The 27,832-nt window shown below is 47.9% G+C and overlaps 1 protein-coding gene across 4 annotated transcripts; it reads left to right on the forward strand.

Moving 5' to 3' along the window:
- Positions 1-158: 158 nt before the first annotated feature.
- On the forward strand, positions 159-27,794 carry UHRF1 (ubiquitin like with PHD and ring finger domains 1). Of its 4 annotated transcripts, none has more exons than XM_020794237.3 (17): positions 159-495; positions 8,245-8,421; positions 14,111-14,374; positions 14,984-15,159; positions 15,851-16,066; positions 16,372-16,481; positions 16,875-17,061; positions 17,733-17,856; positions 18,253-18,360; positions 18,838-18,942; positions 19,346-19,452; positions 19,619-19,781; positions 19,952-20,089; positions 20,885-20,990; positions 21,107-21,264; positions 21,709-21,807; positions 26,402-27,794. In XM_020794237.3, exons 2-17 carry the CDS (start codon positions 8,269-8,271, stop codon positions 26,546-26,548), a joined length of 2,361 nt encoding a protein of 786 aa, XP_020649896.3. In that variant the 5' UTR covers positions 159-495; positions 8,245-8,268; the 3' UTR covers positions 26,549-27,794. The 4 variants fall into 4 exon arrangements, with proteins under 4 accessions (XP_020649896.3, XP_020649893.3, XP_020649897.3 ...); XM_020794234.3 differs by lacking the exon at positions 159-495 and adding an exon at positions 5,890-6,015; XM_020794238.3 differs by lacking the exon at positions 159-495 and adding an exon at positions 5,891-6,112.
- The last annotated feature ends 38 nt before the right edge of the window (positions 27,795-27,832 follow it).

Genomic DNA, 27,832 nt, shown 5'->3' on the forward strand with positions numbered 1-27,832 from the left:
ATGCGCAGAAAACGCGGCCTCCCTCCTCCTGTCCGGCTTAGAGAGTCATGAATGGAATGCCCCGGGCAAGCCACGCCCACTTCCCCCTTTTCCCGCCACCGCCAGCCAATCAGGAGGCTCCGAACGCCATTCGGCGTTTTTCCCCGCCAAACTCCAAACCCGGGAGGCGTAAAAAGGATTTTTGGCGCCAGTGGCGGACCGAGCAGATCATTCCTCTCTTTTACGCGGTTATAAGTATATACATATTTATAATTATATATATTTTTTATCTCCTGCTTTTCACCTGCAACCTCCGCCGATTGACCAGGAGCATCTGGAATAATTGGGGGAAAAATCGGATTGATTTTACTGTTTTTCTTTTAACTGCCTGGAAAAAGGCGCGCTTTCTTCTCTTTCCTCCCCCCCATCGTCATCATCTCCTTCTCAAGAGATCAGAGACCAAAAAGAAGCCTCAAGCTGTGGTTCTTGTCCATTATCGCCCTCTACTTGAATCAGGTGAATGACTTTTATTTTTTTAGTTTTATAGCCCATGGAGAATATATATATATATCAGAAAATCCAGCGAAAGCGGGTTTGCAAAAAAAAAAAAAAAAGTAAGTTTCCCTGCTCTGCAGTAAAATTCAAGAGTACTCCCAGGTAAGTTTTTTAGATGGAGGGGGTTTACTGAATATGTATGTGTGATTCTTTGGAAACCATGTTTTGGGTTGGGGGGGGGTGATGTTCCCTTTTTTATCTTCCTCCCCCTGTTATAGGGCAAGAAAAGTAGCAAACCCACCTTTCTTCCAATGTTCTGTGTTTAATAATAATGTGTTTCCAGTTTGCAAAGCTAAGTATTTATAACTTGTAGATTTGCAAGATCCAAGTTTGGTGGGTGGGTGGGTTTTACTCTTAAATAGGTGGGTGCAGGATCCGCCCCCAGTGAAAGCTAAAGTGTCACCCCTTCCCTTAAGACTTAAGTGATGCTACTCTGAAGAAAGCTGCCAGGCGTCTAACAGGATTGGTTCACAGGAGAAGGGACAGCTGGATCGGGCCCGTCCATGGGAGGATCCGGACTCAAAGTAAATTTCGCCGGATCCTTTTTCCTCGGAGGGTTTAGGCAGGAAATGGAGCTACAGAGACGTAGGGAAACCTGTGGCCCATGATTCCTCCTACACTTCCCATCAGCCCCGCTCAGCACAGCCAATGACAAGGATGATGGTATCTGTAGTTGCACATTTTGGAGACTTAGATTTTGGGATTATATATATTTCTTTTTCTGCTTCCAGCCAAGGTTGGAAGCATTTCTCCAACCAGAAGTGAGCCAAAGAGTGTCTGCATTGGGTGTTTGTTTTTTTTCTCTCCCTAAAACTCCAAAAAGAAATTGGAACAAAAACATACGCTTTAAAACGATTCCCTTACCCTACCAGATTAATTTATGAAGAGGAAGAATTGCATCAATTGAAAGAAAACAAATCCCATGGTGATTTTACAGAGGCCTCCAGCAGAGGGCAGCCAAGCTCTTTCGGCTGCTGCCCCCTTGTTTTGCTGGGGGGCATTTCTGCTCCAAAGAGAAGCCTCTCTATTATGTCATTTTCTTGGCTGCTGTTGTTTTTTCTCTCTCCTCCATGAGGACTAGCACCCCCTTCTCCGCTGGAGCCTTTAAATTGTCCACCCCTCTGTTTTGCTTTGCTTTTTATTCCCACTTCAAGCATTTTTTCTTTTTCTTTTTCTTTTCTTTTTTTTTGCAAAGAAGTTGGCGAGTTATAATTGGGTGGGAAAGCTACATTATTAAAGTCTTGATATATAACATGTACAGGTATTCTGTAAAGCTGCAAAACCCCAGCTATCTCGGAGTACTACCACCCTCAGCCAGCCAGCTGGGGAAGGCTGGCAGATACCGTAAATGGGTGACTGGCGCAAACCAACATTTCCAGGCCTCTCCCAGCTTCCTCACCTGGATTTGGTGTTTTTTTATTCCTCGCTTCCATTGATGTTTTAGGAGGCTTCACCTGCTTTAGGCAGGTATAAACTGAATCAGGATCACGGGCTTGTGTGTGTGAAGGAGACAAAGAGGAGACCCTGGTTGTTAGGAGATTCAACAGAGAAGACTAGAAACGTAGTTACAAATAGCAAGAAGCGGATCCCCTTGGGTAAATAGGAAATTTTTCCAGATGATCATGAAAATGGTTTGACATTATGGAGTCTCCAGTTCAGACCACAGAGACCCAGATTCAAGTTTTCCCATCCCTTCCAAGCTCCCTGGATCTGTTGTCACTTCAGCTGAGCCTACCTCGCAGGGTGGAAAAGGATTCAGAGCCCCCTTCCTGGACTTGAGCTGCTGGGGAAGGGGAAGAGAACACGTTTAATTCATTAATTAACCATCGATCGATTAGGTTCGGAACTTGTCTTTCTCGGTAGCTCAGCATCAATTTTGCATATACTGTACAGTAGATCTGGGGTGGGTCAGTGGGTGGCCGAAACGGGCCGTGTGCCACCCTTAAAGGTTGAGGGTTCCCCTCTCGGGACCCCGAAACATGGTCACCTCCTGCTTTGTGGCTTGCCCTTTCTTTCCCAGCAACTCGAGTCAGGAGTGAAGTTTGATTTCTTTCCTTCGGGCCTTAATAGAGAGAATGGTGTCTCTTTCCATACTGTAGCTATGAGTTTATACCACAATCCAAAGACGTGGTGCCCAGCTTGGCAATGTTAAGAAATGTTAAAAGGGGATTCTGGGAGCCGTAGTCCAAAACATGATAAATGGGTCACAGTTGGTTATGCATACCTTTAGTCTTGGTCTGAAATAAGTTTGTTTTCAAGATGGCACCGTGCATCCTTTTTGCTTAAAGGTTGATATGTGTGTCTCTCTCTCTCTCTCTCTGAAACCTTTAAAAACCTGCTCCCCCACCCACCCACTTACAGCTGATAAAATGGATTATTATTGCTATTACTTAAAATTGGTGGCATTTGTAAAGCATTTTTAAATTTTGACTGGGCTAGGCATCTCAACGAAGCAGGGCAAAGGCTAATAGAGTTTTGTCAAGAGAACAAGCTGGTCATCACAAACACTCTTTTTCAACAACACAAGAGGCGACTCTACATATGGACATCACCAAACGGGCAATGCCGAAATCAGATTGATTATATTCTCTGCAGCCAAAGATGGAGAAGCTCTATACAGTCAGCAAAAACAAGACCTGGATCTGATTGTGGCTCTGATCATCAGTTTCTTATAGCAAAACCCAAGCTTAAACTGAAGAAAGTGGGAAAAACCGCTGGGCTAGTCAGGTATAATCTAAACCAAATCTCTTATGAATAACACAGTGGAAGTGAAGAGCAGATTTAAGGAACTCGGTGGACAGAGTGCCTGAAGAACTTTGGATAGAGAATCATAACACTGTACAGGAGGCAGCAATGAAAACCATCCCAAAGAAAAGGAAATGCAAGAAAGCAAAGTGGCTGTCCAGTGACACCTTACAAATAGCAGAGAAGGGAAACCAAATGCAAGGGAGATAGGGAAAGTTACAGAAAATTGAACACAGAATTCCAAAGAACAGCAAGGAGAGACAAGAGGGCCTTCTTAAATGAATAGTGCAAAGAGAGGAAAATAATATGGAAAAACCAGAGATTTGTTCAAAAAAATGGAGATATCAAAGCAACATTTTGTGCAAAGATGGACATGATAAAGGACAAAAATGGTAGGGACCTCACAGAAGCAGAAAACTTCAAGAAGAGGTGGCAACAATACACAGAGGAATTATACCAGAAAGGTCCCGGACAACCCAGACAATGTAGTTGCTGACCTTGAGCCAGACATCCTGGAGAGTGAAGTCAAGTGGGCCTTAGAAAGCATGGTTAGCAACAAGGCTAGTGGAGGTGATGGCATTCCAGTTGAACTATTTCAAATCTTAAAAGACGCAGCTGTTGAGGTGCTACATTCAATATGCTAGAAAACTCAACAGTGGCCAGAGGACTGGAAAAGATCAGTCTACAGCCCAATCCCCAAGAAGGGCAGTGCCAAAGAATGCTCCAACTACCGTACAATTGCACTCATTTCCCACGCTAGCAAGGTTATGCTCAAAATCCTCCAAGGCAGGCTTCAGCAGTATGTGGACTGAGAACTCTCAGAAGTACAAGCTGGATTTTGAAGGGGCAGAGGAGCCAGAGACCAAATTGCTAACATGTGCTGGATTATGGAGAAAGCCAGAGAGTTCAGAAAAACATCTACTTCTGCTTCATTGACTATGCAAAGTGTTTTGACTGTGTGGACCACAGCAAACTATGGCAAGTCCTTAAAGAAATGGAAGTGTCTGACCACCTCATCTATCTCTTGAAAAATCTATACTGTATGTGGGACAGGAAGCAACGGTTAGAACTGGATATGGAACAACTGATGGATTCAAAATTGGGAAAGGAGTATGACAAGGCTATATATAGTCTCCCTGCTTATTTAACATATGCAGAATACATCATGCGAAAGGCCAGACTGGAGGAATCTCAAGCCGGAAAGAGTGAAGGTAAGAGGAGAAGGGGACGACAGAGGATGAGATGGTTGGATAGGGTCACCGAAGCCACCAACATGAATTTGACCCAACTCCGGGAGGCAGTGGAAGACAGGAGGGCCTGGCGGGCTCTGATCCATGGGGTCACGAAGAGTTGGACACGACTTAATGACTAAACAACAACAGGGGCTAATAAGATAATCTATGGAGAGTGAAAAATTGAACGCCAAGGAGGATGAAATAGGAGTTCAATGTGATGTGCATGTAAAATGTAGTTTGTATTTCATGTTGGAGAATTAGTGCAGGGTAATCGCCCCAGAGGGAGCAGTACTTTGGCCATCTCATGAGAAGAGAAGACTCCTTGGAAAAGACCCTGATGTTAGGAAAGTGTGATGGCAAGAGGAGAAGGGGACGACCGAGGATGATATGGTTGGACAGTGTCTGCGAAGCAACCAACATAAATTTGACACAACTCCGGGAGGCGGTGGAAGATAGGAGGGCCTGGCGTGCTCTGCTCCATGGGGTCACGAAGAGTCGGACACAACTAAACGATGACGAATCGCCCCAGAGGGAGACCACAGCTGCGACACAAGGAGATCTGCAAGCGGGATCTGAAGGTCTTAGGAATGGACCTCAACAGATGGGAAACCCTGACATCTGAGCGTTCAGCCTGGAGGCAGGCGGTGCATTGTGGCCTCTCCTAATTTGAAGGGACCCTTGTCCAGCAGGCCGAGGCAAAGAGGAAGTCACAAAAGCAGCAAAACCAGGGAGCTGGACAGGGGACAGATTGTATTTGTCTTCAGCGTGGAAGGGATTGTCTCTCTCGAATTGGCCTCCTCAGCCACACTAGACGCTGTTCCAAGTCCTCAATACAGAGCATGTTACCATAGTCTTTTGAGACTGAAGGATGCCTAACTGAATATTTCATGTTTATGGCAAACAAAATTATTTTGATTGAACAACTCTCTTTAAAAATAGATGGGAATCACTGTTGTATTATATTGTATTATATTATATTTTTCACTGATTTTTATGCAATGGGGAGAAAATACTGTAATATAGTATAGCCACCTAAACTGGGTGCCTGTCGCTTTAAATGCGGAAACACTTTTCTCCCTCCTTTTTGTTGCAATCGTTTTGCATAATGTCGCGAGAATTTCCCCTCGAGCCAATCGACACGCGGGGGCGTTCCCATCCGTGGCCCCGCCCCGCCTTTTTCAATTTGTGGCGCGCGCCTCGGCCAGGTCCGCGAGGAGCCTGAGCGCTTCTTACAGTCAGGGTATCGCAAGGAGGGGGCGGGGCCACCAGCCGCGCAGCCTACCTCGTTGGAGGGAGGAGGGGGCGGGGCTTCGTGCAAGCAAAGGGCCAATGGGCTTCGGGGTTGGTTTCCTTGCCGCCAATGGGGAGGGAGCGGGAGCCAGTGCCCGTTGGAGGGGCTGGAATGGTGGGGGGGGCGGTTAAGTTGAGTTGAGAGGTCACGGCTGAAGGAGTTAGTGAGGCGGTCGAGTGGCTCTGAGGGGGGAAAGAGCCGAGGGCTGAGGTGAGGCGGGAGCCCCCTCAAAAAAAAATTGGGGAGGAGAGAAGTAACTTGAAATATATTTGGAACGTACGTTACGTAACGTTAAGACGTTTGTGAGGTAAAAGGAGCCGTTAGAGAAGTGGCTTTTTGGGGGGGGGTGTCGGAGCGAGCGGGCTCATGGGGAGCATCAACATATTTATCATATCTATGTGTTGTAAATAAGACCTAAAATGGACGTTTTTTTTTTTCTTACGGGGGGGGCACGGTCAGGGTAATGGGGATTAGAAGTGGGGGTCGTTTTGTGGAGGAGGCCACGGTGGGTGTGGAAATGGAGGGGTCGACTTGGGGGGCAGAGGAAGGCGGAGTGCGTTCCCTTCTGGGGCCCCCTGAGAAGTGGGGGGCTAGGGAGTGGGGGCCCTCGAAGTGTGTGTGTATGTGGAAAATTGGGGGTAATAGCTTTGGGGGTTTGAGGGGGTTTAGGAAATGGGGGTGCGGGTCCTGGGGGCCTCTGGGGCTCCATGGGAGGCATGTGGGGGGATCTGGGGAGTTAAATATTGGGGGAGGACACGCGGAAGGGATATGGGTGAGGAGAGATTGAAGTGGGAGTGGAAAAACGAGGGGGGGTTGGGATTTCAGGGTCCCGAAAGCTTGGGCAGGGGGCAAATCGTAAGGGTCCCTGGCCTGGTGGATTAAAAAAAAAATCAGGGCGGGTTTGACAGTTAAAATTAAAAAATAATTAGATGTTTTTTAAAAATTTAAACTGATTCCAATCCATTTGATTTCACATGAATTGTGGCTTAAATCACTCATTTTAAAAAAATCAAATTGATCTCTATCCATCCAGGATTGTGTTGTTGGCGGGGGGGGGGGAGGTTGCCCCAATCTCCTGGCACATGTGGCCAGGAGGCGCCATGGAGGGGAGAAGGGGCTGGGAAGATTGCGGAAAGAGGAGGACTCCGTTTGGGGAAGATAAAATGTCATCAAATCAGAAAATCTTGCACAGGGCCATTCATTTGCCTTATATTGATGTTTGTAAACAATCCTAGGGACCGAATGAATACGTATGCTGGATATTTCTGTTTTTTTTTTTTTTTTTTTAAATTGCAGTCCATGTTAACAATCCCCACTGTTTGTGCCAATAGGGTTTTGGGCGGAAATGAGGGTTCTGCTATATCTCAGAAAGTTAAGAGTGAGCACCTAAGCCCGTATAAGGGCGGGAACAATTCTGTGTATAGGTGAAAGAAGCAACCATAGTGCACAGGAGATTCAAAAAGAAAAGAAAAAAGGACAAGGGAAATAACTGGTCGGTTTGTCAAAAACACATAAACAATGCCTTTGAAGCCAAATAAATCCCAAAGTAAGCTTTACCTTCTTGCTTGTTGGAATGTTAGAGCCCAGTTTTGCATAGAAGCATCCTGTGTAGTTTTAAGTTTCAAATAAAATGGACACGAAGGCAAACTGTCAGGAGTTAGTTCAACGGAAATGAAAGGTCTTAGCAGCACAGAAGGACTCCTTTCCATGCATTAAAATAAAGACTAAGAATGGCAAAGTTAGAGGAGAAGGTGCTTCTTATTGATCGATTTGGTGGAAGGACATGGGTGGGCGGAGGGATTATTAGGCTTAAAATGGCGGCGGAGGAAGGGGTGGCAACATGGAGGGAGGCTGGCCGTGGTGGGAATGGTGTGGAAAACGGAGCCCTTGGATTTGGCAGACTTGGGGGGGGGGGGAGGATTGCAGACCAAGGGGAATGATAAGGGGAGCTGTCAGACAGGGCCGTGTTTCCGTGTGAGGCTACTGGGGATTATATTGGAGAAAGAAGGATGTATTGCAGGCATGTGGACTTTGGGGCCTAGCTGATGTTTTTTGCTAAGGGGGGTGGAACGCAGTCCCACCATTGGGATTTGGAGACCGGGGGGGGGGTTAGAAACTGGTGGGAAAATTGGTTGGGAAGAAATGACACTGTATATTTTGCTTGGGGTGGGGTGGGGAACTAAGAAGCAGCTGCTAAGATGAAGAAGTTGGAAAAAAGGGAAAACAGACATTGGCCAGTAGAAGTGTTCTCGCTCAGTATCCGTCTCGGAGGGCCTCGATAGAGAGGAACTAATTTGAAAGCCGTGGCCAGTGGAAGTGGTGGTTTTTGTCCCCTTGTGTGGAAGGTGTTGTTTGGGCAGAATGGTGTCATTCCTCTTGTCCCTGCTTCCTTCTCCCCCATCTTCCTCTACGTGTTCCTAATGGGTATTCTTTTGTCAGTCCCTCAGACAGACTCCCGCCACCATGTGGATCCAGGTGCGCACCATGGACGGGAAGGAGACGCGCCGTGTGGATTCCCTTTCCAAGCTCACCAAGGTGGAAGATCTCCGCCAGAGGATCCACGAAACGTTTGGAGTGGAGCCCGACAGGCAGAGGCTGTTCTACCGGGGCAAACAGGTATCCTCTCTTGGTTTCGAGGCCCAAGTGCCACAGGACCGGAGAAAAATTGGGTTCTGGGCCTTTGCTTCAGGGTTTCAAAGGGAACGCAAGCAAGCAGGGGAACGGAGGAATGAACACGATGCCTTTTGTCTTGCAAAACAAGTCCGGCCGCTTGGAATCCTCCACAGAGCACGTGGTTGCGGGCGCTGGGCCTGCGCGAATTGCATCAACACATGGGACCCCTCGTGGCGCTCTCAGGAGCAAGTCGCTCTTGGGTGATATTGGCAGCCAAGGATTGGCAGGGTTGTCTTTATGCCGCTTCAGCTGCGTGGTGCTTAGATGGAGTGTCTGCCAGGCTTGGTGGAGAGGCATGTATGGATGGAGTGGGAACTTTAGGTTTTGTCCTTAACTTAGTAACAAAGGGAGGGAATTGCAGTGCCATCTAGTGACTTTGTTCAAACAACGCTTTCCGTGTCTTGCTGAGTCTTCGCGTGCTCTTCCAGTTGCGCCTTGCTTTGTTCTCCAAAGCAGCTGAAGGACTTGCAGCATTTTTGGCGTTGTCTTACAGAAAAGAGCGTTGTGATCTTAGCTTGTGGTTCTCAGAGTATGTTGCTGCTTTCCTCAGTCTTCCCAAAGGAGATTGATAATCCTACGCCAAGTTAATGGGGCTGTTTTGAGGCTCGACCTCAGCTTGTGCCCATGGAGTGTCAAGCAAATGTGGGAGCGCACAGCCCTTCCTTGCCCCAACTGTAGTCCTTTTGCGCACCCTGACATCCTGGGTGCAGAACTCTCTGGAGTATGTTTTTTGGCCCAGTGGAAGTGCTGGGAGGTTTGGAAGGAGGAGGGGACCGAGAAATGAAGCCACTCCCAAGTGTGATATTGAATGTAGGCCCTTGTTCTTGTTGAGTACAGCAGGTTTCTTTGTACGTAGCTACTGTTTCTGAGTGATTGTGTGCACTGTTTGAACTTCCAAAGCTTGTACGCCTCAGTTGATTATTTTTTTTCCAGTGTTGGCACAAAAATTTCAAGGAGGTGCTCAAGGTAATTGGAAAAGCCCCAGCCTGCTCAGCAAACCCGTTTTGCACTTCAGCCTGCCTCCTGTGTGAAACACATGGCAGAACACTTTCCTGTGTTCTGGTCCTTATTCAGGGAGTGGATTTTGATGTTTTGGAGAAACGGCACTGCCTTGAACACTGAGGCAGCTCTCTATCACTGAACATCTTTACTTTCCCTGGGGCTGGGAAATCCAAAGGGGTGTCCAGAAGACCCCCTGCCTCTGGAGAAACATCCGTATCAGTCAGCTTGACTTCTGTTTGCTGAAAAAGCTTTTCACCCTGTGGTCATGTTTGTTTCCTGTTTTTATCCGTTTGGACAGTGGTTCTTAACCTTTTTGAAAGAAACGCCCCCTTGAGGCATTGAGGAAGTTATCATCGCTCCCCCCCTCGCCATGGTGATGATATCTTATTAATATTAATTAATTAATTAATTAATTACACTTAAATCCAATGACCCCTGGAAAAAAAATTCAATTCCAAGAAAATGAAATGCCCCCAAAAAGTAACATTTAATGATTTAGTTGCAAGCGAATTTTAAGACGCAAAAAGAAATATAAAAAGGGCATAAAAACAAACCGCAGTGCAGGAACTAAAAATTTCAAGACAAAAACTCTGAAACTAAATTAAGAAAATATATATTCATACACACTGTAAAAAGGCTGCAGCCATCTTCACAGGTTTGGCTTGCTCCAGCGCCCCCCTACCGCCCCCCTCCTGCTCCAGCGCCCCCACGACACCCCTTTTCGTTCTACTGCCCCCCTGAAAAATGAAATCACCCCCTGGGGGGCATTATCGCCCACGTTAAGAACCACTGCGTTTGGATACGATTCTCACAAATGAGCTGAGTTATACTGAATGAGACCAGAGTCTTGTGTAGCCCAGAATGGAGAGTGCTGGCTGGCAGCTGGTCAGGGGTCTTTTGCGGCTCTACCTGGTGGGTGCAGGAATTGAGTCTGGCCCCTTTGACATGCAGAGCATGTGCGGTGTCTCCCCTGCCACTGAGGTTTGACACCCCCCCACCCCGCAACCAGAGAAGGCTGGGAATTGGCTTTCAGGGGTCCTTGACAGGAAGCTAAAATTGGCTGGGCTTGCTAGAGGGCGTAGATTTGGAAGCCTTTGCCTTGAGGCTTATGTTAAAGCTAGTCGCTGAGTGGATCTTGAAGTTGTGTAATGGGTTATGCTCTGTTTTGTACTTAAGTTGAGAAAGAAGCATAAATGTTTCCCTTGAATTGCCCAGGTCTGAACAGCATGGTTTTATATAGATTTTTCCCCAATCAGTACTCAATAAATAAATATTAAATATGGTGCTGCTATTCATCTCTCCAAGAAATGGCCACCAAAGGATGGGTGTCGGACTTACTGAGGCCCCTGTTGTTGGCCGTGTAGTGGCCCCTGGTCTGATGGCGGCAGCCTGGCCGGCCCCCTCTCCTGGCATGACGGCTCCACGTGGTGGCCAGGGAGGGTGCTGAGGTGTGTCAGGAGGTTGGTGCACATTGGGGGAGGTGTGTGTCTGTGCGCATGTGTGTTTGTTCATTAATGGGTTATGCTTTGTGTTTATTTTGGGATGGGGGCATAAGAGTTATGCATGGATTTGGAAGTACACGGGGGTCCGGCACCCGTAATCCCAGCTTTCTTGAAAACTCAGCTCTGCATTGCATTGCTTGAAGGTGTGGTAAAAGACTTTGAGTCGTACGATGTTATCTGTTCCCATCTGGTGCAAGCTGGGAAGAAACCGTGGGTTCAAGCGTACATTCAAGTTTTGCGGTTTGGCTGCAGTTAGAAATAATTAAGTCATTGGGGTTGTGTGTAACTCCTACACCTTTCCCTTTCTGTAGAGATCTTTGGAAAATATAACACGAATTTGAAACTGGAGAGCTTGCAGGGTTTTTGGACCGTTTGCCCGTGAAGCCCTGCTCGACCTGGCATTGAAGGCCAGCAAGTGCCTCCTCTTTTCCTGAGAAAGGCCAGGCAGGAGGGTGTGTCTGGCTTCTCCCCTTCTCCCCAGAGTGTTGTTTTGCAAGGGCTCCCTTAGCCCCATTTGTGCCGATCTTTTGCTGGCAGGCTCCCTTCCTCTGAAGGAAGGAAGGCCCCCTCCAGCCCAGAGGCCTCTTCCTCTCTGTTGTGCTTGGCAGGTGCCAGGGAAGAAAGCGGTACACCTCTCTGTGCAGCTCAGTATGGGAAAGAGCGGAGGAGTCGGTTGGGGTCTGGGTGCCACCTGGAGACTCAGTGGGTGGAATCCGTCATTTCAGGGGGAGAGGAAAGGAACCCACTCCCTTTTTCGAAAAACCCTTTTGATGGGAAAAGGCCAAGACTCCGACTCCGTGGGGTGGCTGTGCAGCCGTGGAAATCTTGAGGCCGTGTGTGTTTGGAGGCAGCACAACTTGGAGAAACCCAGCAATTTCATGCAATACACATACAAGCGCATGACGGGTCTTCTTTGGTGGCTCCTCAGAGTCTCTACCAGAGAGTGGGACAGTGTCTGTCTTTTCGAGTTGGTCATCCTAGTTTTGTGGGGAGGTTGTGAAACAGTTGTGCATGGTTGCCACCTCAGTTCTCTTGCGGTATACATACAATAAATGAATGGAGAACATGAATGGATGTTCTCCAGCCTAGTGTGGACGGGGGTCTCCCCACCCATTAGACTCCTCTTACTCTCTACACTGATGATCACGGGAGTCTATGAACGAGCTCTGGAAGGCCAAGAGGCCGAGCTTCGCTTCTTAAGATGCAGATATTCAAATCAACATTTTTCCTAACTGTGGGCTTTGTAGCCCATTGTCTAGCAAGACAAAGGGGATGTCTCACTGCCTCCTCCTCTTCAGGTCATTCTGCATACAGATGAGGGCCCTAATTGATCTAATGGATGGTGATCTGCAAAGGAGTTGAGGCAAATAGAAGGCATGGCTGGTTTTCCCATTCTGCCTCCCTCCCCCAATCCCCTACAGCTTCATCACCTCTTTCCTGCTTCGTTGTGTAGAAGTGAATGGACGTGTCTGGAGCTTTTTCTAAGAGACGATGTATTTCAGGCCGAGGGAAGTTTCAGGCCGAGGGAAGTGTATTATTTCCCAGGAACGCCAACCGCTGCCTCTCCTGTGGCTCCCATTCATTTTCATGCATTAAAAGCCCTTCTGTTTTGTGGCCAGCTGCTGGTCCCGATGGCTGCCTGCCTCCTTGTGTCCGACTAAAGGGTAACGTTTTGGTGGTGTGAGCGAGAGCTGATCGCTTCTCATAACCACCGTGGTTATTCTGCTTTTAAGGATTTTGAGGTCATTTTACATCCCATTTCTCAGGAAGTTTAATCTGGCGATCATGGAAGAGCATTAATGGAATTTCTTTCAATTGACTGCTTCTTTATGGGATTCCGTGTCCTGACTCAAAATGTGGGTGGACGCTTTTGTTCGAAGGGGGGGCACCCTGTATGCCTCAAATCTGGATGGCAAGCCAGTCGCTGGGAGTCACCTGCCAGGCAGGCAGTTTGGCAAAAGAACTAGAATTGTAGATGGAGCCCTTTAGGTCCATCAGGGTGGGTTGGGGAAGGGAGGATAAACAACTGGAAGAATTTTTAAAAAGCTTCCTTCCAACTCACAGTGTGGTGTTTCCACCCAAGCAAGAGTCCTGAAGTATCTTTAACTGTGATGTGGCACAGACCTTTGTGGGCCAGTGACACCTATCTTGTGTGACCTTGGCCCCGGGGAGCACAGGCTCTGCGAATTTGGTGACCTCCAGGGTGGCGAGGGGCATGTGTTTCCACTCTTTTCGAGGCCATAGTTCTCCTCTGTGTTGCATACGTTGCCTCAGCCATCTTCTCTGCAAACCAATGTAGGCTAAAACCCCCACAGAAGGGGAGGTGGAGAGAAAAACGTGCTCAAAGTCGGTGTTCAATGAGATTTGGATTCTTGGCAGGAGACAGCCTGTCCTCTCAGCCCTGGAAATGCAAGTAGCACACTGAATGAACTTTTTTTTTACCCACCCACCCTGCCCCTGCCAAGGCAGAGATAATGTCAGAAAGAAATATGGGAGGAGAGAACTTCTGAGCCACGTATGTGTCTTTCATTAGTAACAATAGGAGGACATAGTGTGAGCCTTGTGTTTTGTGGGAAAGAAAGCCTGTTAGGTGGTATAATGAATTCTCGCAGGGTGGATAAAAATCAGTGTTGTTGGGTTTTTTTTTTTTTAGTCAAGTGGATTTAAATCAAATTTAAATCATGATTTAAATTTAAAAAATCATTTTTAAAATTTAAACTACTCCCCCGAATCTGGGTTTTTTTAAAGAAAGTTAAGTTGTGATTTAAATAAAAAAGGGCTAGGATAGGCTGTATCTTCCCCCACCCCAGCTGCTCAAATCCATCCTGGTTTTGGGAGAAACAACGTAGGCCCACACTGTACTTGTTCTTTGGGAGACGTTGGAAGTTTCTTGCCATTTATGAGTTGAACCAAAGATCTTCAGCTCGATACAGTAGGTGGGAAATACCATTTTGCTTCAAATTGCTTAATGTGTTCCTAAGAAACGCTGGCCTAAAGACTGGCATTTCAAACCAGGCAGAGCGAAACGTTTTTGTTGTTGTGCGTGCCGTGTAGTTACCCGCCAGCCTCTAGGGACCGTTCTGTGTCATCTAGTGACCTGTTCCCTTCTTCCAACTCTTCTTTCGCAGATGGAGGACAGCCATTCCCTTTTTGATTACAACGTTGGCTTGAACGACATTGTCCAGCTGCTGGTGAGGCCAAGCCCTGCCAGCCAGCCTCTGCCGAGCAAAGAAAAGGACTCCGAACTTTCGGACACAGATTCTGGCTGCGGCTCGGGCCAGAGCGAATCGGACAAGAGCTCCAACAATGGGGAAGGGGCAGTGGAGCTGGAGGGGCAGGCCAGTGTCGCCGCTCAAGCCGACCTGGTCGATCCGGGTTTTGGATTCTACAAGGTGGGCTGCTTTTCGGGTGGATTCAGAGGTCCAGAGCCATGCCTAGCCAGAAGGGCCCGTGTTCCTTATCAGTTTTAAGTGCATGCAGCATGTCCTCTGCCAGAGCAAACTTCCACAAAACAAATCGTGACCTTTTATAAGAAGGTGCTGCCGAGCTTGGAGCCTATGAGCAGCCTCCTTAGGCAGCTGTTTGGCCCGCTGTGCAAATGTGGTGTTGCGATAGGGAGGCTTCTGGCCTGATCCAACTTTGGGGCTGTTCTCAGGAGCTGGAATAGGATGGGTTGTCCTGCCTGCTTCCTGTCCTGGGTTTTGCCTTGGAATGCCACCCCTTTTGCCCTATGACCCCTGTGACAGGTTGGGATGTGAGTGACTTCCAGTCATCCTCTTAGAACTGCAGAGCTGGAAGGGTCTATGGATCCTTGAGCCCAGCCACCCTGTCAAGGAGGTCCATTGGTGGAATCGAACTCCCAGCCTCTCTCTGGCTCCACAGCCAGAAACCTAAACCCCATAACTCTTCAGCTGCCTCATTCCCTCCACTTTTACAACCAGACTTTGCTCTTTCAATTAAACTTATGGCAAGAAGCTAAATGTTTGGGCTTTTGTTTTCAGATCAACGAGCTGGTGGATGCTCGTGACACGAGCATGGGAGCCTGGTTCGAAGCGATCGTCGTCAACGTGACACAGAAAGGGAAATCGGCTGAGAAGGCAAGCGAGAGCGATGAGGAGTCGGATCTTCAAGAAGCCATCCTGGAAGAGGACATTGTTTACCACGTGAAATACGAAGAGTGAGTGTGCGTCTATATTTATCCAGTTCCTTTAGAAGGGGGATGCTGGTTCAGGAAAGCCACTTGCTCCTGAAGAGGTCCAAAGAGGAAGCCGGGCTTCCCTCTACTTGTCAGTCTTTTCATTTTCTTTTTCTGTCGATTTCCCATCATGAAGTGGAAGAGGCGCGGGGGGGGGGAATAGTTCTGGCGGAGGCAACCAGCGCACCTTGTCTGTACAGGAAAGGCCTGTGTCTCCTGTGGCTGTTGGAGATTGGCAGGAGCAGAGGTTCTCTCTACTGCCCTGGCTTTCCCTTTTACGTGTCTTAATCTCCTGAGCTGGAATTGATGGCTGGGGTGCGGCCCTCGGGAAGGCTGCTTTGGATGGTCTTTCGCCGGTATGCGTTTGTCTCTGGCGATCAGGTTGGAGGACCTCCTGGTTTTAAATTGGTTTCCTGATGTTTTATTCTGGAGGATTTGGCATCTTGGCTTGCACTTCTTGTGATTTTCAGGAGAGGACCTGGATTGGCTTGGTTGTTTCTTCCCTCTCCATTCTCCCCCCTCCCCACTCTCTTCCTGTTTTATGTTCTGTACAACAACGGGAAAACTTCCATCTTTTCTTCTGGGGGGGCAGTCACTCTTGCATAGTGGTAGGGAGAGCCGGCTGCATTAATGTTGTGGAACTGTTTTCTTCAACCTCCTCCCCCAAATCAAGTTACCCGGAGAATGGCGTCATCCAGCTGACCTCCAAAAACGTGCGTGCTCGTGCGAGGACCACGCTCAAGTGGGAGGAACTGGAAGTGGGAGATGTTGTCATGCTGAACTACAACCCCGACGATCCGAAGGAGAGGGGCTTCTGGTATGACGCGGAAATCCTACAGAAGCGGGAGACCAGGACGTGCAAGGAGTTGTATGCCAAGATCGTTCTCGGGTAAGCAGCCAGCCGTGCATCAGGTCTGCAGGACCAAGGGTCCCGATGGAAATGTTCGTCCAAAGGTTGCTGTCTGTGACGGGCCTGGCAGGGAAGTGGGAGGGGGACAAGATCTCACAGTGTGAGATTAGAGGAGAGAAGAAGGAAGTGGGGACCTTGCTTCTTTCTATTCCACTCTAGGGTCATAGGCGTCCACTGTCATGAATTCTCTGTCGGACCGAGAGTGCGAAGGCAGCACCCCTGCCCAAGTCTCTAGTTTATGTCTCTTCCTTCATGTCGGCTGATGTTGTGCTTTTCCCTTCCAGTGACGGTGGAGACATCTTGACCGACTGCCGGATCTCTTTGGTGGATGAGATCTACAAGATCGAGGAGCCCGGGTGCGCTGTGCCACTCACCTCTGAAAGCCCCATGAAGAGTGAGTGGCTCGCTTCTCCTTGGGGACGACTCTGCCCTCCCTCCCCTTTTTAGCGCTGGACAGTTAAAGATTGCCGGAAGGTTAAACATGCCCTGTGCCCTTTGGCCTAAGACCTCCACTGAGGAGGACCAGCCACCAGTTGTTCTCTCTGGGTTGTTTTTGTCGGAAGAGATGAGGATTCTAGGCCTTTCGCACTCAAGGCCTCTGTCCCCTTTGGGGATCAACGCTCATCTCTGCTTGGTAAATCTCCATCTGGTTTGGGAGTCCTGGGGCAAACTTTCCCAGCTTTTGGCTGAATTTTATAAGTTAGGCCTCGGGGGGCAGGGACGTTTCATGTCCTACAACTGTGGTCCCTTCAGCGGGGGGCACTTTTGTCTGCTTCCATTCCTCCAGGGCCGAGCGGGCCGGTGTGCAGGCACTGCAAAGACAACCCGGACAAAACCTGCCGGATGTGTGCCTGCCACCTCTGTGGTGGGAAGCAAGATCCTGAGAAGCAACTGATGTGTGACGAGTGCGACATGGCTTTCCACATCTACTGCCTCAGCCCCCCTCTCAGCAGGATCCCGGACGATGAGGACTGGTGAGTCGCGAGGAGCGGGGCTGGCCTTCCAAGTCCTCCAGAACGATCCCCCTTAAAACATGGCAGTCTTTTCTGGGAAGGCCACAGGGATGGGCCCTACCCATTCCTTGGCTGACTCCCGCCATATTCTTTCTCTCTCTCCCTCTCCTTCTCTCCCTTGCATTCCTTAATGTTCTGGGGTTCTTTTCTTTCTGTGTTGCCTTGCCTGGAGGAGTTTTAGCCCCTGGCCATCTCCAGTGATTTAGAGCTGCGAAGGACATTTCAGAGTCACTGCCAGCTGAAGCAGAGGCCAGTCTGACCCACGAGAGAGCGGTCAATGTAATCATTAATTCAGTGGGTACTCCTCCAGTATTCTCTCTTGCTCGTTCTCTCTCTCTCTCTCTCTGTGTTTATATATGTTTGTGTTTATCTGCAAACTGTCATGATTCTACAACACACTGAACGGTATGTAGATTTTTTTTGTCAGACCGCTGTTGGCTTCTCTTAGTGGCTTCCACCCAACTTATATCACTTGCAGGTCTTGGTCTGAAACTTAAGTGGAAACGTTTTCCAGCCAATCTTTGCTGGTCCGGCAGATAAAAAATATGAAACCCAACGGGCCTTTAAAAGACAGAGAGTCACCAAGTTTGTATATGTGTCTTTTTTTTTTTCTTGGGCATCTGATAATTCAGGTATTGCCCCGAATGTCGCAACGACGCGAGTGAGGTCGTTTTGGCTGGGGAGAAGCTGAAAGAGAGTAAAAAGAAGGCAAAGATGGCATCTGCCAACTCGTCCTCCCAGCGGGACTGGGGCAAGGTGAGGGCCTCCTGGTCTTCCGCCGTCTCTGACTAATCACCACAGCCAGGCGTGTGAGGAAAGTTTCTTGAGGCACAGCTATAGATGGGGGGAGGATTCTTGTTTCTTTGTTGATCGTTGCCACGGGGGGAGCATTTCGTGGTGAACTGTTCATGGAGTGGGAATTTGTCTCCAAGGAGAGGGCCCATGGCAGTCACCATGCTGGGGTTTCAGGATGATGACTCCATTGTTGGCAAGGAGTCCTGGGCTGGGGTACAGCCAGTCAGCATGTCTGCCTCCTGCTCACCTCTGCGTGACATGCACAACGCAGCAGAGATACCAATTTCTGATGACATTCCTTAACATGTAGTGTTTTTCTCTCTGTGTACGTGTGTGTGTGTTTTCCTCCTTTGGTAGGGCATGGCTTGTGTTGGCCGGACCAAGGAATGTACCATAGTCCCATCAAACCATTACGGGCCGATCCCTGGGGTTCCCGTTGGAACCATGTGGAAGTTTAGAGTCCAGGTGAGAGACCGTGTCTGGAGCAGGAATTGGGGTGGACAGAAGGGTGGGGGACAAGGAGACAGCTGCTGGGTGGATTTCAGGAGGTGCAGGTGGGCAAAACGTTCCTTCAGTCTGAAGGGAAGGAGGAGGCAAGCAATACAAAAAAGCAACGAGGTGAAATTCTTCTGCATCCACTGGAGCTTAAGGGGGAAGAAAAGGATTCTGAAGCTGGCAGTGGAGGAGAGAGAGAGAGAGGGTAGTGTGACTGTGAAAGGGTTGTGGGGAGGCACTGGGATTGGATATCCTCTTATCAAAGAGGCTTGGGCTGTGCCTTTCCTGTTCCATCAAGAGAGCTGGGCTCCGTGACCCTTGAGGTCCCTTCCAACTTGACCAGAGTTTTGCAGTGCCATGACTACCGCTGCTCTGCTTGAGGTATGCCTGCCTTGGCCACGAAATCAAAAACACCTGGCCCCGCTGAACAGGCCTGTCTCTCTTCAGGTGAGCGAATCGGGCGTCCACAGGCCCCACGTGGCGGGGATTCATGGCCGAAGCAACGACGGCGCCTACTCTTTGGTCCTGGCAGGAGGCTACGAAGACGATATCGTAAGTCAGCGCGTGCCCCCGTCACCCCTTTCCCAGCCAGTTTAATAAGGCACCGGGCATTTTGTATCCTAATGAGCTATCCAAGAAGACATTGCCTTCTGGCTGACCTCCCCTCTCTCGCTCCACCACGAGACCCTCTTAGCTAACGCCTCCTGCTTGCAGGCCCATATTTCTTAGAGCACCTGGGGCCTCTGCCTCTCTCTAAATTCCCTCCCATCGCTTCTTCTGTTCAGCAGTCAGGGTCCCTTGTCCTGCATCCACATATGCCTAGCCAGTCTGCAAGCCTCAACATGTTTTTTTAAGTCCCAGCCTCAATTCATTCTGATGCCTGAGACCAGCTCAATGGGTCCCCCCCCCCCCCGCCTTTTCTTCTCCAGTCTGAATGTTCTGAATGCACTTTCAGGACCATGGAAATTCTTTCACTTACACGGGAAGCGGAGGCCGGGACCTTTCCGGGAACAAGCGGACAGCTGAGCAGTCTTGTGATCAAAAACTTACAAACATGAACAGGTGAGGAGAGCCGCGTCCTCTTGTCCAAGAGATGCCGAGGGCAGCAGCTCTGGAAGAAAATATTGGGCTCCCTGTTTATCACTTCCAAGTGAACAAAGACCAAGAAATTGTACAAACCTTAGATTTGTCGTTCAGCCTCACGTGTGTATGTGTGTGATTTCTGCAGGGCCCTGGCGCTGAACTGCAGCGCCCCGATCAATGACAAAGAGGGTGCAGAAGCGAAGGACTGGAGAGCCGGCAAGCCTGTCCGGGTGGTGCGCAATGTGAAGGGTGGAAGACATAGCAAATACGCTCCCAAGGATGGGAACCGCTACGATGGCATATATAAGGTGAGGAGGAGGAGTGCATTTGGGGCATCCATCTGTCAAGGGCACTCAAAGCTCTGAAGCCAAGGAGATTTAATTTTTTAAAAACACATAAAGAAAGCCCTCTGCCCAACAGCTGTCCAGAGAAGCTACGCAGGGGCAACTTTGCAACCTCCCTCCATTTCCTTTTCCAGGTTGTCAAATATTGGCCCGAGACGGGGAAATCTGGTTACTTAGTGTGGCGCTACCTGCTGCGGAGGGACGACGAGGAGCCCGCCCCATGGACCAGGGAAGGCAAGGAGAGGATGAAGAAGCTGGGCCTGACCATGCAGGTGAGCCACGCAGGGTGGACGGGGGACGGCTGGGCAGCATCATCACTCTGGGGATGAGCCTTCACAGTAGACACACACAGCGCTGAAGCCCTGGTGGCTCGTTTACTGTTGCCTTCCTTCTGCTTTCTGCTGGGCTTGGGCACCCAGACAAATAGGTACGCGGATTAAAAACATCCTGTAACTATTTACTCTCTGCTGAGAGGATTAAGTAGCACGTTTTTCTCTTGCTCCAATGAAGCCGGGAAATGCCTTGTCAGTCCATTGTATTTGAAGCAGGAGGTGATCTGGGAGTGGATCACAACCGCAGGACAGGGTTATGTTTTGATAAAAGGCAACAAAAATAGGATACCTTTACTTGTTCAGTAGGCGGCTGGGCTGGGGAGTGGGTGATTTTTCTTTGTGGTACGCTTACTCTTGACCCTTTAGACAACCCACTGTGGTAGACACGGACAATATCACACATTAGCTCTTGGTGACAGGGGGCCCTAGGAGTGGAGTTGTGGCTGCCAGAGCCAGCTCAGCCCTTTGTGCCGGGAGAAGAGGGACTTCAAAACATCCTTGGGGGTAATTCAGGCTAAAACTAAACAGCTTGGGGGATTGGAGTCAGAGGCTGAGAGTTCGAATCCCCTACTGGGCCTCCCTAATGGGCTGGACTGGATGATGCATGGGGTCCCTTCCAGTTCTATGATGATGACGATCTAGCATTCTGTTCCAGTACTCGCAGGAGTTTCTTTTTTTGGAGGACTTGGATAAAGGCTGTTTATATATAATCTATTTTTCACCTCCTCCATTTAGTATCCTGAAGGGTACCTGGAAGCAGTGGCAAGCAAAGATAAGGAAGAAAGCAAAAATGTAGAGGAGGTGGAAACCCCAGGAAAAGGGAAGCGGAAGAGGAAATCTGGTGAGTTTACATACTATCATCAAGTGGCCTGCAGTTCTGCTCTTGGATTTTTTAACTTTCTCTCCTCCACCCCCTCCGGAGAAAATAAACCCAACTCTGTCTTGTTCTTTTGCCAGGAAATCAGTCGGACTGTTCCATTTCTCCTGCCAGCACCCCAAAGAAGGTGAAAGTGGAGGCGTACAAGCTCACCCCTCAGCAGAAGGGTCTTATTAAAGAGGACGAAGCCAACACGAAGCTCTGGAATGAAGCCCTGCAGGCCCTTAAGGATGGACCGGTACGTAAGGGGCAGGTAGTGTGTGTGTGTGTGTGTGTGTCTTAGTTATCCCCCCAACTGGGTGAGGAGGTGGCCCTGCCTTTAGCTTGGTCTGCCTCCTGCAGCCCTCAAGAGAAAGGCAAGACTGGGCCTCACCAAGCTGGGGATTCTGCCCTCCAGAGACAAATAGGAACTCAGGCCAGCAGCCTGCCTCTCTTCTCCATACCTGCCTCCTGCCCACAACCTTTTGAGCTGGCTGGCATTCTGAGCTTCTTCGTAGGAACGCTCGCTGTCGTGGCATTGGCTGCAACTTGACCAAGGGGGGCACGGCCACATAGTTAGATCTGCCGGTAGACACAAAGCTTGACAGAGCATGTTTTGGGCACCCGGGGGGGAGGGAAAGAGGTGTCCCCTCCTTTTTTTTAAAGCAATGTTCTGATTTTTCCAACTCCCGTTTCATGGCAGAAATTCCTCAAGAAGGTGGAGGAAACCTTCCTGTGCATCTGCTGTCAGGAGGTGGTCTTCCAGCCGATCACGACTGAGTGCCAGCACAACGTCTGCAGGGTGAGTACCGGTCCGTGAGCTTCACGGCTGCCCTCCTTTACAGGACCTTGAAGTGCCCAAGCTTTGCTTAGCAGGTTCTGGGAAGCGGTTTTTGTTTGTTCGTTTTTTGTGACGTGTTTGGAGACCAGCTCTTGCCCCAACGAGTACAACAAAAATAAAGGAGAGCGATCTCAGCTGATCCTTGAGGGACTGTGAGAACCCAACAGAGGGCCATAGCTTGTGATTTTTAGGATCCAACTGAAAGACGGCTTCAAGCTCTCCTGGCCTACAAAAAAAGGGACGACTCTGGGTTCCTCTTTCATGGAGGCTCTGGAAACCCAGTATGTTTCTTTCTTTCTCTGTTTACTAGCCTTTGGTTCCTAGCATAGGGCCAAGGTAATTCACCACCTTCCTGATTAGCAAGATATACATCAGAATACCACAGCTGAAGTATCTGGGTTGTGGCCAGTGTAACAATAGAAGGGCATAGGGGAAAAGAAGTGGTGTGCCTAAGATCAGATTTCTAAGTGTCTGCAGCCCTATAATCTTTTGTTGTTGTCTGCAAAGATGTTGAGATTCTGATCTGAGAGCCCTTTAGGGCTACCCCTGACCCCTTAGTAACAGCCTGGAAGGTCTTTCTGTCTCCATGCAAGTTGAGAGGATCAAGTGACCTCTGGGAGCAAGATTTTGGAGATGTTGTTTAGTCCTTAAGTGGCAACAGGGTCTTTTCCAGGGAGTCTTCTCATGAGATGGCCAAAGTATTGGAGCCTCAGCTTCAGGATCTATCCTTCCAGTGAGTACTCAGGGTTGATTTCCTTTAGAATTGATAGGTTTGTTCTCCTTGTAGTCCAGGGGACTCTCAAGAATATCCTCCAGCACCACAATTCAAAAGCATCAATTCTTCAGTGGTCAGCCTTCTTTATGGGCCAGCTCTCACTTCCATACATCACTACTGGAAAAACCATAGTTTTGACTATGTGGACCTTTGTCAGCAAGGTGAAGTCTCCGCTTTTTAAGATGCTGTTTGTCATTGCCTTCCTTCCAAAAACCAGGCATCTTTTGATTTTGTGGCTGTTGTCACCCTCTGCAGTGATCATGGAGCCCAAGAAGGTAAAATCTGTCACTGCCTCCATATTTTCACCTTCTATTTGCCAGGAGGTGACAGGAGGAGTGGCCATGATCTTCGTTTTTTTTTTAATATTGAGTTTCAGACCATTTTTGGTGCTCTCCTTTTTCACCCTCATTAAGAGGTTCTTTAATTCCTCCTCACTTTCTGCCATCAGAGTGGTATCATTTGCATATCCGAGGTTGCTGATATTTCTTCCAGCAATCTTAACTCCAGCTTGGGATTCCTCCAGTCCAGCATTTCGCATGATGTATTCTGCATATAAATTAAATAAGCAGGGGGGCAATATACAGCCTTGTCGTACTCCTTTCCCAATTTTGAACCAATCAGTTGTTCCATATCCAGTTCTAACTGTTGCTTCCTGTCCCACATATAGGTTTCTCAGGAGGTAGATAAGGTGATCAGACACTCCAATTTCTTTAAGGACTTGCCATAGTTGGCTGTGGTCCACACAGTCAAAGCCCTTTGCATAGTCAATGAAGCAGAAGTAGATGTTTTTCTGAACTCTCTGGCTTTCTCCATAATCCAGCACATGTTAGCAATTTGGTCTCTGGTTCCTCTGCCCCTTCAAAATCCAGCTTGTACTTCTGAGAGTTCTCAGTCCACATACTGCTGAAGCCTGCCTTGGAGGATTTTGAGCATAACCTTGCTAGCGTGGGAAATGAGTGCAATTGTACGGTAGTTGGAGCATTCTTTGGCACTGCCCTTCTTGGGGATTGGGATGTAGACTGATCTTTTCCAGTCCTCTGGCCACTGTTGAGTTTTCCAACATATTGAATGTAGCACCTCAACAGCCTCATCTTTTAAGATTTGAAATAGTTCAACTGGAATGCCATCACCTCCACTGGCCTTGTTGTTAGCCATGCTTTCTAAGGCCCACTTGACTTCACTCTCCAGGATGTCTGGCTCAAGGTCAGCAACTACATTGTCTGGGTTGTCCGGGACATCCAGAACTTTCTGGTATAATTCCTCTGTGTATTGTTGCCACCTCTTGAAGTTTTCTGCTTCTGTGAGGTCCCTACCATTTTTGTCCTTTATCATGTCCATCTTTGCACAAAATGTTGCTTTGATATCTCCAATTTTTTGAACAAATCTCTGGTTTTTCCCTTTCTGTTATTTTCCTCTACTGTATTTCTTTGCACTGTTCATTTAAGAAAGCCCTCTTGTCTCTCTTTGCTTTTCTTTGGAATTCTGTGTTCAATTTTCTGTAACTTTCCCTATCTTCCTTGCATTCGGTTTCTCTTCTCTGCTATTTGTAAGAGGTCATTGGACAGCCACTTTGCTTTCTTGCATTTCCTTTTCTTTGGGATGGTTTTCATTGCTGCCTCCTGTACAGTGTTATGATCCTCTATCCATAGTTCTTCAGGCACTCTGTTCACCAAATCGAGTTCCTTAAATCTGTTCTTCACTTCCACTGTTTATTCATAAGGGATTTGGTTTAGAGTATACCTGACTAGCCCAGTGGTTTTTCCCACTTTCTTCAGTTTAAGCTTGAGTTTTGCTATAAGAAACTGATGATCAGAGCCACAATCAGATCCAGGTTTTTTGTTTTGTTTTTTTTTTGTTTGTTTGTTTGTTTTAAACTATATAGAGCTTCTCCATCTTTGGCTGCAGAGAACATAATCAATCCGATTTAGGTATTTATTGCCCATCTGGTGATGTCCATGTGTAGAGTCATCTCTTGTGTTGTTGCAAAAGAGTGTTTGTGATGATCAGCTTGTTCTCTTGACAAAATTCTATTAGCCTTTGCCCTGCTTCGTTTTGAACTCCAAGGCCAAACTTACCTGTTATTCCTTTTATCTCTTGACTCCATACTTTAGCATTCCAGTCCCCTATAATGAGAAGAACATATTTCTTTGCTGTCAGTTCTAGAAGGCGTTGTAAGTCTTCATTGAATTGGTCAATTTCAGCCTTTTCAGCATCGGTTGTTGGTGCATAAACTTGGATTACTGTGATGTTGAAAGGTCTACCTTGGATTTGTATTGAAATCATTCTATCATTTTTGAGATTGTATCCCAATGCAGCTTTTCCCACTCTTTCGTTGACTATGAGGGCTACTCCATTTCTTCTATGGGATTCTTGCCCTCATAATCATCTGAATTGAATTCCCGTTCATTTTAGTTCACTGATGCCCAGGATGTCAATGTTTATTCTTGCCATCTCCTGTTTGACCACCTCCAGCTTCCCAAGGTTCATAGATCTTACATTCCAGGTTCCTATGCAGTATTTTTCTTTGCAGCGTTGGACTTTCCTTTCACTTCCAGGCACGTACGCAGCTGAGCGTCCTTTCGGCTTTGGCACAACCACTTCATTAGCTCTGGAGCTACTTGTCCTCCACTTTTCCTCAGTAGCATGTTGGATGCCTTCCAACCTGAGGGGTTCATCTTCTAGCATCATATCTTTTATCCTTTTGTTTCTGTTAATGGGGTATTCTTGGCAAAGATACTGGAGTGCATTCGCGAAGGCTTTCACGGCCGGGATCTAATGGAATAGGAACTCTGTCCACTCTGTTGTGGACAGAGTTCCTACTGCAGTTCTCTGAAGATGCCGGCCATAGAGACTGGCGAAACATCAGGAGGAACAACCTTCAGAACACGGCCAAAGAGCCCGAAAAACCCACAACAACCATACTGGAGTGGCTTGCCAATTGCTGCTCCAGGTGGATTGCGTTGAGTCCGAACTCTCCACTACGACCTGTCCGTCTTGCACAGCATAGCCCATTGCTTCTCTGAATAACTCAAGCCCCTTGGCCACACAAAGCAGCCATCTGTGAAGGGGAGGCCGCAGTCCGTGAAGGGGCTTTTTTTGGAGATTGGTCAGTTGTAAAAAGGTGTGGCTGAACCTCCTGGCATTCGTCGCCTGGATGATTAACCTAGACTACCTTCCGGGAGGAATCTCAGTACTTTGAGTTGGTTTTCACATTTCTGCATCCTGTTTGTTTTTAACACACTAAAAAACAAACTAAACTTTAAAAAATATAATAACTTGAAACATTGTCAGGGGAAATTAAACAAAGTTTACAATCTCAAACACCTGCTCCTACACCTTGTTTCTTGGAGGGCATTCAGAGGGCTGAGGTTTCAAGGGTGTCGGATCGTTGAGCATCCAATGCAACCGGGGAGGTGATATAAGTTGTGAATTTGCTGTCTTTTATTTGGTTGCCACCATATTCTTAAAGTTGCAACCTAAACGAAGACTGTTGAAAACCGCCTTGGGCTCTGGGGAGGGTGGGAGAGAGGCCCCCCGAAGAGCTGTGACTCCAGTCTCCGTGTCTGGCTCCGAAATCCACTCTACCATTTTCAGAAAGAGTTTTAATTTTAGAAAAGGGAGCTGTGTGAGTTAGGCTGCCTTTTCTAAAACTACAACCAGCAAGGCTGGAGCTTTCAGTTTCCCAACGGTTCCGTTTTTAATTGGAAGCACGCCGTCACCGCAGTCGTCCTGTACAGAAGGGCTTGCCCTAAACCCTGCCTCTCCTTGGGTCTTTTCCAGGACTGCTTGGACCGATCCTTCCGGGCAGAGGTCTATAGCTGCCCAGCGTGCCGTTACGATCTCGGCAAAAACTACACCATGGAAGTGAACAAGCCGCTGCAAGGTGTCCTCAACCAGCTCTTCCCTGGCTATGGCAATGGACGGTGATTCTAAACAAAAGCACTTCTAATTTCCTGTTTGTTTGTTCTTTTTAATGAAACATGTTTTTTTATGTGTCCCTTCAAAAAGAAAAACTTTATGGGGATTCGGTGGGGGCCTTATTTAATTGCATAGCCTTTCAGAAAGCTTATGTCCTGTTGTTCCCCCTCGTCCCGGAAAACGATGGAAGTTTTGTGATGCTTATGTATTTTATGCGGTAGCGCTTGGGTTTTTTATTATTATTATTATTAAGTGACTTAAATTTGAGAAGGGCATGAGTTGTTAGGCCAAACCGCTTGTTTTAAATGCCGCTACCAAATTTCAGTTCTCAGTAGGGTATTTTTGCGAAAAGAGTGAGAGAAAGAAGGGGGGAAGGGAACCTAATTACATGCCTTGCTTGCTAGAACAATCTTTTGAGACCAACGGATTCCAGCCACATGTTCCATGTGATGATATGTTATTGTTTTTTCTGGTGGCAGCTGAGCATGAGGTTCTCAGCTTGGGATCTCTGCCCTTCAGATCAACTGAGAAGCCTCTGTTCCTTCCAGTGGTATATCACTGTTGACAAAAGCCTCTTACCCGTTATCGTCTTCAGGGCCTCTCTCTGTACACAGCTACTACCTCAGTCCCTGCAATATACCAGCCACCTGCTTTCTCCTCATCTTAGTGCCATAAGGGAGAACCTATAAAAGCCATTCAGAAGTGCCTTCTCTGGTCCGTTTTTTCTTCTTCCTTCCTTCCTTCCTTAAACAAAACCAGCTGCATGAAAGACTGTGTTTGGAACCATTTGGGGGAGAAAAAGCACTGATTTTTTTAAAACCACCATTTAAGATTTTGGTCGAGAACTTGTCCGTTGTTAACACTGCTGCTCTAGGTAGATCCTGCTCCAGCTGCTTGTGTTTTCTGCTAATTCTGAATCTTCCTCCTTAGTATCCTTAGAAAGGAAAAGTAGACTTGTAACTTTTCAATGGGAAGACTGGTGGTATGTTCCTGGTTTGCTCGGTTCTTGCCTCATCAGCACCAAAATGATACAGTTCAGTACCTCAGGGTTAAAACAGGGTTGATGCTAAATCACTCCTCACCTCCTACAGACTGGAACAAATGTGATGATGATGATGATTTTTTTTTTAAGCCTCTTATTATAAATGGATAATACTTTTTAGGGAAAACAGGTCTTTTTTGTCTTCATGAATTACGCCAGTTTTGTACAAATGTTCATTTAGTTATCAAAATAAAATGCCTTTTTCATATCAAAGAGAGCTCGTGACTTTGTAAGTTTTTGCGCTTTGGTCT

This window comes from Pogona vitticeps, chromosome 7, assembly GCF_051106095.1.
Source record: "Pogona vitticeps strain Pit_001003342236 chromosome 7, PviZW2.1, whole genome shotgun sequence".
NCBI classification, from domain to species: Eukaryota; Metazoa; Chordata; class Lepidosauria; order Squamata; family Agamidae; genus Pogona; species Pogona vitticeps.

Coding starts and splice junctions, on each gene's coding strand:
- UHRF1 (XM_020794237.3), top strand. CDS start 8,269: ATGTGGATCCAGGTGCGCACCATGGACGGGAAGGAGACGCGCCGTGTG. Junction 8,422..14,110: donor TGTTCTACCGGGGCAAACAG/GTATCCTCTCTT, acceptor CTTCTTTCGCAG/ATGGAGGACAGCCATTCCCT. Junction 19,782..19,951: donor GCTACGATGGCATATATAAG/GTGAGGAGGAGG, acceptor TTCCTTTTCCAG/GTTGTCAAATATTGGCCCGA.